This window comes from Pan paniscus, chromosome 21, assembly GCF_029289425.2.
Source record: "Pan paniscus chromosome 21, NHGRI_mPanPan1-v2.0_pri, whole genome shotgun sequence".
In the NCBI taxonomy this organism is placed as follows: Eukaryota; Metazoa; Chordata; class Mammalia; order Primates; family Hominidae; genus Pan; species Pan paniscus.
Window position 1 is genome coordinate 26,078,556 of NC_073270.2, and position 18,060 is coordinate 26,096,615.

Genomic DNA, 18,060 nt, shown 5'->3' on the forward strand with positions numbered 1-18,060 from the left:
CCCATAACCATTTCCCTGACTTCCTATCTGGGCTCTGAGCTCAGAGTCAGGTGAAACAGAGATCTGTTCCTCAGGCAGCCCAAGACAGATTAGGATGTTGCAGAAAGGTCCGCTCTGCTCCCTCCAGTTCAAGGGAAGGAATTGGGAACCGGGCTGCCGCTTTCATCAGGTGGTGCCATGTTGGGGAGGCCTGGGGCAGGGGTAAGTGAAACACCCCAGAGTTCCTGACATCCTGAATGTGGCTGCTTCTGGGCTGGGCATTCTCTTGGTTGCTGTAGATCGTTGCCTGTTTTGCAGAGCTCCTGTGCAATATTTTAACCAGTCTCTAGTTGTTTTTAGTGTTTCTCTGTGGGGGAACAAGGGCCTTTGAGCTTCCTCTTTTGCCGTCTTGCTGTGTCCTCTCCCTGTTTATGGATTTTCTACAGGACTCTGTTGTGTGTCTGGTGACGTTATAGAAGGTGCGGGGGTAGAGGAGCAGCCTCTTCCATTCTAGAGAAGGGCTTGGATGCCATGCTGGGCAGCAGCAGCACAAGACATGCTGAGTCCCTGCCCTGGGGGCTCATGGCCTAGCGGGGAGACACAGACCTACAGGAATCAGGTCTATGAATACTGGTTTCATCACTGCTGGTGGTGGGTAAAGGGAGCTCAGAGAGTGCGTGATGGGGCATGTGCAGGTTGGGGGCATCCGGGAAGGGGATGGCAGTGACATTTCAGTGGAGGTTTCAGAATGAAGACACGGTGCCAGTGTGGTGGGACAAGTATTCTGGGAATGCGTATCACTCTGTGCCAGGGGCCTGAGGCAGGGAGAGGCTGAGTTCTAGGGGCAGAAGAAGGCACTGTTCTCAGAGCACTGTGGGCAAGGACAAAAGAGGAGTGCGATGAAGCCACAGGGGCCGGCAGGGACAGGGGCCGGCAGGGACAGGCCCAGGCAGAGGCTGCAACATGATCCTGAGAGCTGTGGGAAGCCCCCGAGTGTGGTGGGACCCAGGCCCAGAATAGGGCTGGGGAGGGGCTGCACGTTGGCACCTGCCAGGAGAGGCTTTTTGCAGCCCTGCCCGTGGCAGATGCTCAGGGAAGGGTGGTTTTTCCTGTCTCCTGCTCCAGTGTGGGCGGCCAGGCCACTGGTGAGGCCTCTCCCCTCAGCACGGGGCACTGTGGCAGTGCTTGTCTTACCTCTCTGGGCCTGAGGATATCCAGCTGTGGCCACAGGCGGGACCTCAGGAAGGAGGGGCCAGGAATGGCCTGCTCCCCGTGCTTTGCCCCGCGGGCCCTGTCCTTCCGTTCTGCTGTGCCCAAACAGCCTCAGGTAGCGCAGGTCGCTGCGGGCTTGCTCCTTTGACTGCTACTGCCCCCTCCTCAGCAGTGCAGCCATGCTGTCCTTGGTTCCACAGAGATGTCACCTCCTGCTGCCCTTCTGTAAAGCCCGCATGTGGCACGTACTTTCCCTGCAGCCTGTTCTGAGCACATTGAATCCCCACAGTCACGAGGGGCTCTCCAATGAGCAGCCCCACCTTGCAGATGAAACTGGCCCCCTTGAGGGGCATGTTGCCCACTGTCACACGTAGCTGCGGGCAGAGCCGGTGCCACTTCCAGCCCGGCATCCTCCTGATCCCTGCTCCCCTAGGAGTGGCCACTCACCAGGACCGACTGAGAGAGTGAGGGAGGGACAGGCTGATGGACGTTCCCCAAGGTTGGGGGCCCTAGAGTCGGCCCGCACTTCTTGTCCTTTGAAGCCTCAGGTTCCCACATGCTGCCTCGCACTGGAGCAGCCAATGAAACTTGAACAAATGCTTTCATTTTGGGTATATCGAACCAAAAACAATGGCACCCAGTGAATTTATTTTGCTACTCTAGTAGAATTTTTGTAGGCTTTGGAAGTACACAGACATTATTTTCTCCTTGGCAGGAATGGGCTATGTGAATGAAAAAAGGTATCCGTTATGAAACTTCCAGAAAAACGAGCTACAGTTTTCAGGTTTGTCTGGGGCTCTCAGTAGTTGCCCAAGGGACGGAGTTTAAACCTTTCGAAAAGTAAATTGCCTAAATAGAAGTATAACTGAGGATTGAAAGACTGAATCAGATACGCGCTTCTGTTCCCATGAACAGTTTGGGGACACCATTTACATGTGGCTTCTTTTACATAAATCGCCATGTGTCCCAAGCTGGTGGGACCCTCCCTTAGAGGAGCCAGCCACTGTGGTCTGTACACCAGGTCAGCACCTGCAATGTGTGCGACCTTGAGCAGGCTGTCCTGCCTTTATAAACCTCAGTTCCTCTTCTGTAGGATGGGGATCACACCTTCTGGAATAATTATGAGGCTCAAATGAAGCTTCTGATTCCTGGGGGGAACACAGAGCAGTTTCAGGTTGAACATTTTGTCCCTGGGCCTGGGGACGTCTGACTCTCCTTGGATCCTGGCACCCTAACGTGCTTTTCCTGCCTCTCCCCCCTTCCCACCAGCAGCCGCAGCACGGTCCTTGGCAAACAAGGATGAGAAAAATATCCAACCACGGGAGCCTGCGGGTGGCGAAGGTGGCATACCCCCTGGGACTGTGTGTGGGCGTGTTCATCTATGTTGCCTACATCAAGTGGCACCGGGCCACCGCCACCCAGGCCTTCTTCAGCATCACCAGGGCAGCCCCGGGGGCCCGGTGGGGTCAGCAGGCCCACAGCCCCCTGGGGACAGCTGCAGATGGGCACGAGGTCTTCTACGGGATCATGTTTGATGCAGGAAGCACTGGCACCCGAGTACACGTCTTCCAGTTCACCCGGCCCCCCAGAGGTACCCGCCTCTCATGGCAGGGATCTCCTCCCCTATGCTACAGTGTTGGCCGGGTCCCCTGCCACAGACTCACCTGGGAGCTTGTCTAAATGCAGTTTCCCAGAGATGCTGACGCTGGTATGGGCTGGGGTCCAAGCATCTGAATTTCCCGGGAGTCCCAGATCACTCTTACACTAGTGAGTGGTGACCATGCTGAAGGGCAGCTGAGACCTTGAGGTGTTTGGTGGCCTGTCCCCTCCCCACATTCACCAGGAGGTCAGGTGGCTAGGACCATGATTTAGGCCAGTGGTTGTGTTTGGGGCTTTGTGGGGAGTTCAGGCAGGAAGTATCCCCAGATTCAGTCCCATGGGAGCCAGAAAATCAGGAAAGTCAGATAAATAATAAAGGCTCCTGGGCTTGACCGGGAGCTGCCAGGTGGGCCAAGATGGCCAGGGGCAATAGCCGAGAGGGGTCTCAGCTGGATAAGGGAGCTGGAGCCTGGGCTTCGTTGGCTATGCTTCTAGGGTGGGCCTCAGGCCGGGGTGGGCGGCTTCTCTTGAGGGGTCCCCCTCGCTACCCGGTTCCTCTGCTCTCCAACCACCCTCTTCCCTTGGTTCCCTGATGCCCCTCTCGTGCCCGTGACCCTGAGGTTCACCCTCCATGTCTCTCTAGCTGTAGCCAGTGAGAGTTTGCAGCCCCTGTCAGGCAGGTCCCCTGGGTGTCCCACGCTCTTCTTGGCTGACCTGGAACCTGTGGGGTAGACACCATCCTGGCATTGCACGGTTCTGCTGGTGCTGGACACTTCTAGCTGCTGTCTCCAAAGCTGAGTGGTATATTTTATTTACTTTTGACTCCATCTGCGTTATTTTTTAACTTATTACAGTAGTGAAATATTTAGATGCCATATCTGCTTATCTCTAAAAGTGGCTTCGAAGCCTGTAATCCCAGCTATGTGGGAGGCTAAGGCAGGAGAATCGCTTGAACCTGGTAGGCGGAGGTTGCAGTGAGCCAAGATCACACCATTGCACTGCAGCCTGGGCAACAAGAGTGAAACTTGATCTCAAAAAAAATTTTTTTTTAAGTGGAACTTTTTAAAAATTAGTAATTAATTAAAAAGTAAAGCTTCTTCGAAGCTAAGTGTGCAACAGACATCAGCCTGCGATGCTTTTGGAGCCATGTCCCAGGGTTTTCTCTTTGGAGAGAAAAGACTTTGCAAAAAGTTTTGTCCCTGATCTTTTCTGGTCCAGTCTTCGCGTCTGAATTTAGTATGCCTCCTTATTGTACGCACAAGTTCATACCACTCCTAATAATTTAAAACACTCCATTTTTTAAAATGAAGAAAATACCCTAATCTTGAGAACCCTTTAATAAATTCATTTCAGAATCAAGGAAACGGTGTTCCTATTTTCAGTTTGGAGTCACTTATCCTATTCCGCTGTTTATTGAATTGGCAAGAATTAACTATGTTAAAATTTAACACTGATGCAGTTGTTTTGTATGTAAATTATCTTCAGTAAAGTTGGATTTTTATTTTTTATTTTATTTTTATTTTTTTTGAGACGGAGTCTCGCTCTGTTGCCTAGGCTGGAGTACAGTGGTGCGATCTTGGCTCACTGCAACCTCCGCCTCCTGGGTTCAAGCGATTCTCCTGCCTCAGCCTCCTGAGTAGCTGGGACTACAGATGCCCATCACCACACCTGGCTACTTTTTTTTTTTCTTTTTTCTTTATTTTTATTTATTTATTTATTTTTTTGACATGGAGTCTCGCTCTGTCGCCCAGGCTGGAGTGCAGTGGTGCAATCTCCGCTCACTGCAAGCTCCGCCCCCCGGGTTCATGCCATTCTCCTGCCTCAGCCTCCCGAGTAGCTGGGACTACAGGCACCCGCCACCACGCCCAGCTAGTTTTTTTGTATTTTTAGTAGAGATGGGGTTTCACCATATTCGCCAGGATGGTCTCGAACTCCTGACCTCGTGATCTGCTCACCTTGGCTTCCCAAAGTGCTGGGATTACAGGCGTGAGCCACCGTGCCCAGCCGTAAAGTTGGATTCTTAAAAAGTAAAATGCAGGGCACATAGCTTGCACCTGTAGTCCCAGCTACTCAGGAGGCTGAGATGGGAGGATTGCTTGAGCCCAAAAGTTCAAGACCAGCCTGGGCAACATAGCAAGAGCCCTTCTCTTTAAAAAAATTAATTATAATAAATATAATCTTTAAAAAATAATTATAATAAATAATAATTTAAAAAAATAATTAATTAAGAAGTAATGTTCTGGCCAAGACATTACGTATTATACTCATCTTGTTCTGATGAACAAAGAGTCAGAATTTAGACAAGGAATAGCTGAAGGGCCCCTGCCACTTGGGGATTGGTCTGTGTTAGTGTCTGTCTTTAAAAAGTGTGGCTAGTCATGATTGTATGTGTTCTCCTGTGTGTATTCATAGTTGTACCCTTTTCAACATGTTTTCCCCTTAGAAACTCCCACGTTAACCCATGAAACCTTCAAAGCACTGAAGCCAGGTCTTTCTGCCTATGCCGATGATGTTGAAAAGGTAAGGATCCTCTCCCGTGTCTCCCTGTTCAACTGCGGAATGTGTTCAAGCCCGTTCTTTTCCTTTGAATGTGGTAGGCTGTCTTCACAAAGGAAGGGGGCTTTGACAGTGCTGCCTGGGCATTTCATGCCATTTGGGATGGTCAGAAGAGAGAAGTTGTGCAGCGCGCGAGCCCAGAGGAGAACGCGCCCCCACCCGGCCCCATCCTCTGACTCCACCGTGCCAGCGCTCACTTCTCCAACGTGGGGGTCCCGAGGTCTTGGTACAGGTCAGAAGCACAAATCCTGCAAACTTACAAAAATCATTATTTGATAGTTTGCTTATTCAAATTTTTACACTAATTTAGTCTTGTGAATTTTGCATAATACATTTTTAATTTTTTGTTGTGGTTTCTGATTGAAGATAGCAAACATTGACTGAAAAAAAAAAATTAATGTTGGCCAGGCATGGTGGCTCACACTTGCAATCCCAGCACTTTGGGAGGCTGGGGCAAGAGGATCTCTTGAGCCCAGGAGTTCAAGACCAGCCTGGGCAACAGAGTGATAACCCTATTTCTACAAAATTTAAAAATTAGCTAGGCATGGTGGCACACACCTGTCATCCCAGCTACTTGGGAGACTGAGGTGGGAGGATCACTTGGGCCTGGGAGGTCAAGGCTACAGTGAGCCATGATTGTGCCACAGGTGACAGAGTGAGACCTTATATTTAAAGAAAAAAGTTAAAAACGTATTACAGGCCAGGCACAGTGGCTCACGCCTGTAATCCCAGCACTTTGGGAGGCTGAGGCGGGTGGATCACCTGAGGTCAGGAGTTCGAGACCAAGCTGGTCAACATGGTGAAACCTTGTCTCTACTAAAAATACAAAAATTAGCCAGGCATGGTGGCGCACGCCTGAAATTCCAGCTACTCAGGAGGCTGAGGCAGGAGAATCACTTGAACATGGGAAGCGGAGGTTGCAGTAAGCTGAGATTGCGCCACTGTACTCCAGCCTGGGGGACAGAGTGAGACTCTGACCCCATCCAAAAGAAATGTATTATGCAAAATCCACAAAACCAAATAAATCGAAATTTAATTAAAATTGTCAAATAATGATTTATGTAAGTTTGTAGCATTGCTACTTCTATCTAAAGTCCTTAAAGCTTACAGCTGCACTAATACAGGATGCCTGGTTTTCTACCAAGGCACTCACAAAATGGGCTATGGAGAGAGTTGTAACTTCCTTTTGGTTCAAGCATTTCTTAAGTCATGAACTAGTACATTGCTCTTGTCCACAAACGTGTCATGGTCTCAGACAATGTAGTTCAAGCCTTGCTTTCCTGTAGCTTAGTTAAAAAAGAAATTGAAATTAGTGATTCTAGAGTGACCTTACAGTTAAACCTGATTAAATTAGATAAATTTAGAATAAGCTCCTAGGATTTTTAAGGCCTTACTTGTTTGAGTAGGTGACACACATTCAAGTGGGACAAATGTCCATGCTCCCCAGGGTAATAACACAGATGTCCCTCCTACTCCAGGCTGCCTCGGAGGCCCATGTCCTGGCTCTCTTAGCATCCTTTGAGGCTGGTTGATGTGTATGTAAACAGAGTCACCTGTATTCTTCTCCCCATTTTTACTTCACACCCATGGTGGTGTCCACACCGAGGCCTTTGGCTTTGCTGCTGAGCAGGATAATTAGAGAGCGTTTATGTCGGCATGTGCAGAGCCTCCTTAGTTTTTTTGGCTGAATGTTATTGCATGGATGCTGCACACTTACCTCATGGAACCAGTCCCCTTCTGAAGGACATTTAGATAATGTCCAATCTTTCTCTCTTGACAGTAGAAAAAGGCTGCACCTGACACATACTTCATTACCCACACATGCAAGGGGCATCGCTCAGATGAATTCTCTATTTTTTTTCCCCGAGATGAGGTCTCTCTCTATCACCCAGGCTGGAGTGCAGTGGCACAATCACAGCTCACTGCAACCTCTGCCTCCCAGGCTCAAATGATCCTGCCACCTCAGCCTCCCAAGTAACCGGGACCATAGATGCACACCGCAATGCCCAGCTAATGTTTAAATGTTTTGTAGAGATGGACATCTTGCTGTGTTGCCCAGGGTGGTCTTGACCTCCTGGGCTCAAGTAATCCTGCCACCTCGGCCTCCCAAGATGAATTACTGGAGTGGAATTTCTGGATAGGAGGAACGTGTTTTTCCCTTGGACAGATGCAACCCACGTGTCCCCACAGAATCACACCTGTCTACAACAACCGGCCACATTCCCAGACCTTCACTTTCATGCACACACTGACATAGGACCTTATCCAGCCTTGGGTTCTGGATCCAGCACTCTGGCAGGTGAAGTGGCTCCTCGTTGTAGTTATCATGGGGTTTAGTGCCAGGAGGGACCCCAGAATTGCCTAGTGCCACACCTTTGCAATGTCCAGCGGAGCTGAGGCGCACCTGAGATCACCCGTGAGGATTGGCACAGGTCTGGATGTGGGCTTGGGTCACCAGGCTGCAGTAGAACAGCAGGCTTATTCTCCTGACCTGTCCTCCCCCTGCCATGTTTCACCTGGTCCCTGTGTTCCCACACACCTGCCAGTACCACTTGCATCACTGTTTCCTGCAGATTTTGAAAATCAGAAAAAAAATATTTATAAAAGCAAAGGCCAGGGATGGTGGCTGACACCTCTAATCATAGCACTTTGGGAGGCTGAGGCAGGAAATGGCTTGAGGCCAGGAGTTCAAGACCAACATGGGTAACACAGAGACACAGCGTTTCTATAAGAAGTTTTTTTTTGTTTTGATTTGTTTTTTTGGGATGGAGTCTCACTCTGTCACCCAGGCTGGAGTGCAGTGGTGCCATCTCGGCTCACTGCAAGCTCCACCTCCTGGGTTCATGCCATTCTCCTGCCTCAGCCTCCCGAGTAGCTGGGACTATAGGTGCCCACCACCACGCCCGGCTCATTTTTTGTATTTTTAGTAGAAACGGGGTTTCACTCTGTTAGCCAAGATGGTCTTGATCTCCTGACCTTGTGATCCGCCTGCCTTGGCCTCCCAAAGTGCTGAGATTACAGGCGTGAGCCACCGTGCCCGGCCAGAAGTTTTTAAAAATTAGTCGGGCATGGTGGCTCACGCCCTTGTCCCAGCTACTTGGGAGGCTGAGGAAGGAGGATCACTTGAGCCCAGGAATTCAAGGCTGCAAATGAGCTGTGATCAAGCCACTTCACTCTAGCCTGGGCAACACAGTGAGACTCTGTCTCCAGAAACCAAAAAAACCCAAAAGGGTGGAAGCAGCACGTGTGACCCTGTATGCTGCACTTGACAGACCCTGCTTTGCTCTTACCACGTTCACAGAGCGCTCAGGGAATCCAGGAACTACTGGATGTTGCTAAACAGGACATTCCGTTCGACTTCTGGAAGGCCACCCCTCTGGTCCTCAAGGCCACAGCTGGCTTACGCCTGTTACCTGGAGAAAAGGCCCAGAAGTTACTGCAGAAGGTGAGCCTGGCCATTCCCCAGTGCCATTAGCCAGCCCTCAGGGGCAACTGATGACTGAAAACAACTGCTGTCTCACCAGTGCCGCACCATCAGGCAGGACACAGATGCTTCTGAAGAAAAGTTTGCAGCATCACTTTTAGGTGGAGGGATGGTGGGCAGATGATGCTTTGTTCCTTGTGACATTTAAGGTTATTCATGTTTTCTAGAGTGAATCTGTGTTTTATAATAAGGAAAGCAACTTGATTTTAGAAGTGTACTGTGGGCCGGGCGTGGTGGCTCATGCCTGTACTCCCAGTAATCTGGGAGGCCAAGGCGGGCGAATCATTTGAGCCCAGGAGTTCAAGGCCAGCCTGGCCAACATAGCAAGACCCCATCTCTACCAAAAACACAAAAATTAGCTGGGCATTGTGGCGCATGCCTGTCATCACAGTTACTTAGGAAGCTGAGGTGGGAGGATCGATTGAGCCCAGGAGGTCAAAGCTGCACTGAGCTGTGATTATGCCACTGAACTCTAGCCTGGGCAGCAAAACAAGACCTTGTCTCAAAAAAATAAGTAAAAGCGCATGGTGCCTTCAAGGGACTTGATCCTGGTCAGAAGTTTGTGTGTGCTGAGCCCCGGTGCTGCAGCTGAAGCCTGCTTGTTCCCCATGGCAGCTGCTCATCCTGCTCCTGGTCCGATGCTCAGATGTGACTGTCGAAGGGACCCTGTGGCCTCTCCCAGTCCCGGCACGTCAGGGCCAATGTGTCTCCAGCTGCCCAGCATTCCGCAGTGGGTCCTCCTCACCCTCCGTGCTGCCTCCACTCATTTACCTGCAGGAGGAGGGCACAGGGCACGCCTATCACGGTCCCTCACAGGGTTGGATTGTGCACACGTGCAGGTGGGGTGTGCAGAGGTGCTGAAGCTTCTGTGGGTAGATCTTGCTGAAAGGTGGGCAAGGAAATACCCCCCGAGGCCAGGGCCCTGGTGAAGGTGGCCATCTGCCTTAGAGGGCTTCCGGCTCCTTTATCTCACATCCCAAAGCAGGGCAGTGTTTGGAGCCCAGCAGGCCCAGTGTGCCCCAGCTTCCCCCAGTCTATGCAGCCCCCAGAGCCCTTCTAAGCCCCAGCGGGCTTAGGACAGGGTCTCCAGGGCAGCATGGGCCTCAGCGAGCCCGGGCGGTGGATTAACTTGCAATGGATTAGAGAGGCCTGAACACACTCACAGAACATGGCAGGTGCCCCTGGGGTTTCGTTACTGCCTGCCAATAGCATGATGCAAAACCCTTAACCATAAATTCTAAAGGATGAAGAAAGCCGGTCTGAGTGCAGTGGTATTTACAACTAATTGATCACAACCAGTTACAGATTTTTTTGTTCTTCTCCACCCACACTGCTTCACTTGACTAGCTAGCTAGCTAAATAAATAAATATATTATTCATTCATTCTAAAGGATGAAGTAACATCTCTCTTTACATTTAGGTGAAAGAAGTATTTAAAGCATCGCCTTTCCTTGTAGGGGATGACTGTGTTTCCATCATGAACGGAACAGATGAAGGTAAATGGCTGGAAGCACCTCTGTACAGTGGGGCTGTGCAGTGAGGTGGGTGGGAGCAATCCTGCTGCTTCTAACCATCCCCCACCCCTCCCTGCCCCATGTGGGAGCCTCCTCCCCCGTCCGATGCTCAAGTAAAGAATCATGGCTGTTACAGCCCCGTTCTGATTCACAATTGACATGTCACAAAAGGATCTTTTTGGGGTCAGTGTCAGAGACAGATTATCATCTTGACCAACCCAAAACATGGCATGAATGAAGCTTCTAAAAACATTGTGTTTTTAGTTTTAAGAACATTTGGAGAGAATCTCCAGTTGCCACCACATTTAGAATGTTGTTGCGTTGTTAATTCTAAGAGACATTTAAGGTTCCTCACTAGCTCCTGATAGGTCTTCAGTATGACCTTGAGAGTGAGTGTGTCTGGAGGAGGAAGGGGAGCACTGGGTTCTTTTTCTGCTTCTTCCAAAAAGAGGAGGCCAGTAATAACCAGAGGAGAGATGCAGCATTTGGTGAAGTGCTTTAGGATTCAGCATGCTGTGTCTCAGGACAGTCGGCCATAGCTGCTGGATTCATTTATGAGAAATGCTCCTCTCTGCCGATGATCTGAAGGCTGGGTGTAGTGCGGAAGTGATCCCTTTATGCTCCCCAGATCTGCAAATAGTCATTTAATGGTCCTGTGTGTTATGCTTTCAGCATCTCAAGTGATTAAAATAATGCCTGTGACACTCTCTTGCAGGCGTTTCGGCGTGGATCACCATCAACTTCCTGACAGGTGTGTGCACACTGCATCACAGAGGCTAGCCGATCACAGACACCTGCGGAGGGCTCGACTGGGCCTTTCAAGAGCAGGAGCCTCATTTCTGCTCTTTAAGATAACCCCTCAGGGTTTGGCAGTGTTGCTGACTGACCATAGGGTGTTGGGGATGGGTGGGGTCACCCACCTGACTCACAGGTATAGATGCTAGGAGTGGGGTGCTTCTCTGCAGGTCTGGGGCATTTTTCTCCCAGCACAGCCCCTGCCCTGTCCCCTGCAGAACATCCACCAGGACCCCCATCCTCTCATTTCTAAGAGAAGTAACGAATCAAACCAGTCATATCTTCCAATATTGAATGTGATGTGAATGCTATTCACCTTCTAATTGGATTCCTCTGCTGTAGGTGGAACAGGGAACAGAAACATCTGTTTTTAGAAACAAGTGACAAGGAGTCATTTTTCTTAGTGCATGTGGATTTTTTGTCCCTTTGCTGGAATTATGGGAAAGAGCAGTGTTTCTGATGTACAGACAAAAAGGAAAGAAGTTTCCTGTCAGGTTTGCCCATTTGCCACTTTGGGGGATAGAAATGTTAGGAGGTGGGTTGGGAGCCTCCGCCTGAGATGCTCTGGGGAGTGGAGATGGGCTGATCAGAGCAGGGCCCAGCTCTTCCTGGGAGCTAAGCCAGCGGCCTCCCTCCCAGCTGATACGGCAGTTTCAGTATCTCCCCTGAAGGTTCATGCTGTCCCGTCAGGATCCAAATTAAACCACAGCTGGTGGAGCCATTACTCTTGTCCCTTAGATATATAGTGTACCCTTAAATGGAGATTTGTCAATAGCTGAGCTACTTCTCTGTCTTTTCTTTCCCCTGAGGGCCTGGCTTTCACCCTGGCTTTTCTGCTGTTCTCGCCATCTTACTAATGCCCCTGTGCTGTTTTTGCTTACTGTGCTCCAGGCAGCTTGAAAACTCCAGGAGGGAGCAGCGTGGGCATGCTGGACTTGGGCGGAGGATCCACTCAGATCGCCTTCCTGCCACGCGTGGAGGTAACAAGCCCTGCCGACCACAGCGCTCTTTCTACCCCGAGGCCACACCGCCATGGGGGTGCAGGGTGGGGCCTGCTGAGGTGCTGCGGGGTGGGGTGGGGGGTGGGGTTGGCCAGGTCTCTGGACCCCTGCGGTCATTTCCTCTTCTGAGAGCTGGACTCACTCACAGATGATGCTTCTGGCTTGGAGTTTTAATTCCACCAGGAAAAAAGCCAAAAACAGAAATTTGATCTTTAGAGGGGTGATAAATTAGGGAATAACTGGAAACGTTTGGGCCAGAGGATATGAAGTGCTGCCTCCCTCCCCTTCAGGGTTCCGAGAGGAACAAGAGCAGAAAGATTTTGTCCAGTTCATAGGTTGGGAGGAAGCTTCCAGCCTTTTCAAGATAAATATCCTAAAGGAGATGAAAACACTTCCCATTGAGGCACCTGCTGCTTTAAAAACAGTTCTCTCCTCACCCACTCATCCTCCTGTTATGGGTAGTTTTCCATGGAAGGGTGGGCTCGTAGGTACTGATATGATCGTCGTCATGTCTGGGCCGTGTTTGTCAGCATGGGAGAGGTTGCCTGTGGGAAGGAAGCACCGTTCTTCACTGGGATATTGGCTCCTCATTGCCTGCTCCTGTCTCGCAGCCAGCGACCTAGTGAACAGCTCATTTAATTGGCTGCACCTGACCATCCCCTTTCTTTCAAATGAATTCAGTGGGTGGAGGAGAATTTTCTAGAAAGACCAGCAGGAAACATAGTTACCCTCGTTCTTCTCCAGGGCACCCTGCAGGCCTCCCCACCCGGTTACCTGACGGCACTGCGGATGTTTAACAGGACCTACAAGCTCTATTCCTACAGGTCTGCTTTCGGGAACAGGCGTGGGGAGGCGCCATGGGGTGGGTATGCAGCTCCCAGGGACTCGCATGGCCCTCTTGAGGTCATGGATGGCAGATCTGGGAATCCGTGCGCTGGGAATCCACCCAGACCTCTCTCTCCTCCTCCTCCTTCTCCTGCCTCCTCTGTCCTCCTCCTTCATCCTTTAATGTGTCTACAGTATACGCACATTCACCCAGACCTCTCTCTCCTCCTCCTCCTCCCACCTCCTCTGTCCTCCTCCTTCATCCTTTATCTATAGTATACGCACATTCACCCAGACCTCTCTCTCCTCCTCCTCCTCCCGCCTCCTCTGTCCTTCTCCTTCATCCTTTAATGTGTCTACAGTATACGCACATTCCTCCTTGTGCACATTCCTCCATGTGTGCTTATTCTGCTCTACTTTGGAGAAGATTTGAGAAGTGGGAGGGACCATGGGCCACAGGAGTGTTCCGGGCCACCTATTGCCACGTGCAGTCTTCAGTCGATTCTTGTTATAAAGCAGGAGCATCCCAGACTGGTGTCGAGTCGGTCCCACTCACCACAGTGTCTGCAGCTCCTGGATGAGCTCCTGCTGTATGATAGGCCCTCGTGTGTTGAATTAATTAGCTAAGTTTCCTCAACTCTACAGAAAGAGGCTTTTAGAAGGAGCAGAGAAGCTCACTAACTGCCTTGCTGCAAGCTCCCCCTTCCCCACTCGGGCTGGGTCTCAGAGGTGAGCCTGCCATGACCTGTACCTGCCATGGCAGCTGCTCTCACTGAGGTGTCGCTCTCACTGAGGTGTCGTTCCCACAGCTACCTCGGGCTCGGGCTGATGTCGGCACGCCTGGCGATCCTGGGCGGCGTGGAGGGGCAGCCTGGTGAGTGGACATGTTGCCCCGGGCCCACTTTCACAGCCTCTGCCCTCCATTCTCAGTGGGAACGAGGAGCCCCTCGGGAGGGCAGCAGCTTGGCCCTGCAGGAGAGGTCCCTCCGCCCCTCCCACCCCACTGCTGTCCCGCTGCATGCTGGGCACCCAGCCAGGCCAGGGCATGCGAGTGGAGGGGTGTGCTGCAGATCTTGTTGGTGGCACCCTGATGGGGCAGGAACCCAGGGTGGTGTTGTACCTGTCCACCTTCCAAGGTATTTCTTTCTTTATTTTGAGACAGTGTCTCACTTGCTCTGTCACTCAGGCTGGAGTGCAGTAGCATGATCCCAGCTCACTGCAGCCTCTGCCTCCCGGGTTCCAGCAATTTTCATACCTCCGCCTCCCCAGTAGCTGGGACTACAGATGTGTACCACCACTCCCAGCTAATTTTTGTGTTTTTAGTAGAGACGGGGTTTCACCATGTTGGCCAGTATGGTCTCGAAATCCTACCTTCAAATGATTGCCTGCCTTGGCCTTCCAAAGTGCTGGGATTACAGGCATGAGCCATGACACCCAGCCCCAAGTTATTTTTTAAAAGATGCTGATGAAATCCCTTCTGAAGCACTGAGCTGAAACTGAGGGAACCAGGGAACTGCACACTCATCCCCTACATTGGGAGCTGGCTTTAGGGATGTGAAGACAGAACCTTGTACAGACAGCACAGGAGGGCTGTGGGGGGTGCTGGGCTCTCGCCTTCAGGGAAAGGTTTTCTCTCTCGCTCATGATTCCGGCCTTGCAAGAACATCCCTCCTCCCTTGCTCTGCGAAGGGTCATGAAATGTGGGCTTGGCCCTTCCTGAGACATGGATTTGACCTGGGGACACAGCCTGCATCAGGGCCAGGGCCTCTGCTCCTTATAATGGGCATCACAGCGGGCATGGACTCTTAGGAGATCTCAGGATTGCCATGGTCTGCTTCAGGGGCTGGGGCACGGCCCTGAGGCTGGTGGTGCCTCTCTTCCCTGATGGAACTGGCCAGGCCAAAGAGGCCTTCCCAAGGCCTTAGTGTCTGATGTGTGTATGAGGCGCTCACCAGCACCTACATGTGCTCCAGCCAAATGCCCTTACCTCAGCCCCCAGTGCCCCATTGGCCCAGCACCCCTGCCCACTTCTTCCGAGGGCCTGGTATCTGACAGGGTAGGATGTTCAACTGGAATTTTCATTCTCCCTTGCATGCCCTACTTCAGTTCTTTCTTTCAAATCCTGGTGTTTATCTTCATAATGGTATTCCTTTTGTTGCAAACAAAAACCATGTCTATGTCTCAGAAACACCTGCAGCCCTTATTCTGGGGCCAAAAAACACCTATTATTTAGCCAATGAGAAAAGGCAGGTACCTCTTTGCCCTTTGTGGTTCCCAGGGAGTCGTGGCTCAGACCCTGAGTCCTCTCACACCCAGCAGAGCAGCAAGAAGGTCTCATGGTCTCCTCGTCAGGCTGTACAAAGTGCCTGTTTTAGACATTTGGGGGCTGTGAGGACCCAGGAGAATGAGTCTCTGTTTTGTTACCGGTTATTGCGTAACAGACCCCCCAAGTAGAGTGAAAGAACAGCAAACAGCAGTCACGGCTGGAATCTCACGGCAGACCACACAGGCTCATCTGGGCAGCACCTCCGCTGGGGTCCTGGGGATCTGTGCAGCTGCATGTGGCTGTGGCAGCTGTCTAGACCCTCCCGCTGGGGTCCTGGGGTTCTGTGCAGGTGCATGTGGCTGTGGCAGCTGTCTAGACACCCCCTGCTGGGGTTCTGGGGGTCTGTGCAGGTGCATATGACTGGGGCAGCTGTCTAGACTCCCTGCTGGGGTCCTGGGTGTCTGTGCACATGCCTGTGGCTGTGGCAGCTGTCTAAATCCCCCGCTGGGGTCCTGAGGGTCTGTGCACGTGCCTGTCGCTGGGCGGCTGTCTAGACCTGGGCGCTCTTCCACATGGCCTTGCCCCAGCAGAGCAGCCTGGGACGCTTTTGTGGTGGCTTCAAAAAAGGAAGGCTACCCTGATGCCACCATTTCCTGCCCATTCCATCAAGGAAAGCAGGTCCAGGCCAGAGTCCAGGGATGGGACCAGCACCTTTCGGTGGGACAGCAGCCTGCCATCCTCGAAAGGTGATACTGGGGCCAGCCCTGGGACCAATACGCTTCCTTTGCTGGTTTTGAGCCCCCAGCTTGTGTGTATTGGAGCAGCAGATTCCATTCAAGGCATGGTGGCACCTGGTGGCACTTGTCCTGGCCCTGCCACCAACCTACCAGCTACTCACAGCCTCAGTCACCTATAAAACTGGGTAATGATGGCTCCCCTCCTAAAAGGACTGTCGTCACACTTCACTGAACAGCCCTTGGCCCAGTGCCTGGCACCCGGTGTGCCCAGGGCCGTGAGCTGGGCATGGTCCTGGTAGCGGTGTGCTTCCTGGCCAACGAGGCTTTGCTGCCACTTCCCAGGGAGGTGTTGCCTTCCCAGTGGACCTGGAAGCCACTCAGGTTCCCCCATCCTGTGTCAAGCCAGGGCCTCCGCGACTCCTAGCTCAGCCCTAGTCCATGGCGTAATATACCTTCCTTTCTCTTTCCTTTTTAATCTCTGTTTCAGCTAAGGATGGAAAGGAGTTGGTCAGCCCTTGCTTGTCTCCCAGTTTCAAAGGAGAGTGGGAACACGCAGAAGTCACGTACAGGGTTTCAGGGCAGAAAGCAGGTACGGGGAGGGTTGCTGCTTGTTGGTTTCTGCGGGTGAGAGTGGTGGCCTCCTCTCCCCCTTGCCTTTCCCACATCCCATGGGACGTTCCACGGGAGGCTCCTGACCTCTCTTTGAAGAGCCTGTACCTGCCCTGGAAGTGAAGGTGGTTTGGCTGCAGGGGCCTGTGTCTGTGCTGAGAGCCAGCTCCTTCCCTCTGCCTCTGTTCAACATTCCCCTGACTGTCACCAGAAGCTTCCTCCTGAGGGCTGATTTCCTAACAGGCCTGCAGGGAGGAAGGACTGGACCAGCTTGGGGCTGAGATGCAGGGCTGGGACTGGGAGCCCAGGCACTCTGTGCTGTGCTGGGCGGGAATAGAGGGAGGGTCTGCTTCCACCCATCCTGCTCGAGGCTCTGGAGCCCGCTGGCCCTGGGCAGGCTCTGGTGCTCTGCACCCTTGCAGTTTCTTCTGAGAGAAATGTTCAAACGCCATTCCCAGACTGGGCACTCGGCATGAGGGGTGCATGCCTTCGCGAACCGTTCAGGTCCTTCCAAGTCAGTCACCCACTGGTGCGTGTACCGGGGGGCCGCATCAGGCACAGCAGGACTGCACAGCTGTGTCCCACAGGAGGAGCCAGACAGTGAAGCTCATCGGGAAAGCCTTCCAAGAGAAATAACACGGGGCGGGGATCTGAGAGGGCGATCGCAGCTGTAACTAGGACAGCCAAGGATGGCCTCGTGGGGTAACATGGGATCTAAGACAGGAGGAGGTTTCAAGAAACTGCGCAGATCTGAAGCAGCAGCACCCCAGGCCACGCAAGCAGCACACACCGGGGCCCTCTGGCAGCTGCTGTGTTTAATGAACGAGGAGGAGGTGGTGTGGCTTGGTGAGGGACACCAGGAGGAAATGAGATCGAAGGGTTGGAGCATGGGTCTGTGGACCATGAGAACCCTGGAAGCACTCGGAAGGACGGGGCCTGGTGGAGGAGGACTGGGAAAGCCGGGAAGCCGGGTCAAGGTGTGGGGTGTAGAGGCGCCCTCAGATGTCCACACGGTCCATTGGCCTCCGGGGTCCTCTGTTCCTGCTCTCCCTCAAGCCACGGGAGCTTGGCAAGTGAGCTGGGCCTCCACTTCCTTATCTATGACATAGGGAGGGTGCAGGCCCCCCTGAGGAGGTGGGACTCAGGGCTGGCGGAGGGGGAATGTAGGGCAGATGGTCCCAACAGGCCAGAGGCCACTGGTGTCAGGCATCAGCAGCTTCCTCCTCAGAGTCCAGGTCTGCCGCTGCCTTCGTGCCCACGGTCTTCACTCCCTGCGCCGGGACCAACAATGCCCTGGCTCCTGAGGGCTGCTTTTGACCTGTGCGGGGAGCAGCCCCAACTTGGGGTGGGGTCTTACAGGCTTCTGGACCTGCCTTTTCCTGACAATTCAGGTCAGAGTCTCAAGTCCCCTGGGAGGGGCCCCAAGCAGCTGTGAGGCCTGGGTGCTCGGAGCCCACTGACCGCTAGCCTTGTGCTTGTCCCC

At 52.4% G+C, this 18,060-nt stretch overlaps 1 protein-coding gene across 27 annotated transcripts in view; it reads left to right on the forward strand.

Annotated features, from left to right (window-relative positions):
* Nucleotides 1–18,060, forward strand: part of ENTPD6 (ectonucleoside triphosphate diphosphohydrolase 6) — a 36,339-nt gene that overhangs the window by 9,163 nt on the left and 9,116 nt on the right. For 3 of the 27 annotated variants that reach the window (XM_055104939.3, XM_008970337.6, XM_063600938.1), the window contains exons 2-11: nucleotides 1,907–1,975; nucleotides 2,461–2,782; nucleotides 5,234–5,310; nucleotides 8,648–8,791; nucleotides 10,251–10,326; nucleotides 11,060–11,095; nucleotides 12,031–12,119; nucleotides 12,885–12,964; nucleotides 13,775–13,839; nucleotides 16,456–16,557. In XM_055104939.3, coding sequence (XP_054960914.1) covers nucleotides 1,922–1,975; nucleotides 2,461–2,782; nucleotides 5,234–5,310; nucleotides 8,648–8,791; nucleotides 10,251–10,326; nucleotides 11,060–11,095; nucleotides 12,031–12,119; nucleotides 12,885–12,964; nucleotides 13,775–13,839; nucleotides 16,456–16,557 — 1,045 coding nt within the window. In that variant the 5' untranslated portion in view covers nucleotides 1,907–1,921. Of the gene's footprint in view, nucleotides 1–1,906; nucleotides 1,976–2,460; nucleotides 2,783–5,233; nucleotides 5,311–8,647; nucleotides 8,792–10,250; nucleotides 10,327–11,059; nucleotides 11,096–12,030; nucleotides 12,120–12,884; nucleotides 12,965–13,610; nucleotides 13,695–13,774; nucleotides 13,840–16,455; nucleotides 16,558–18,060 lie in introns of all 27 variants that reach the window. The other 24 variants (XM_063600920.1, XM_063600919.1, XM_063600917.1 and 21 more) reach the window with 18 other exon arrangements.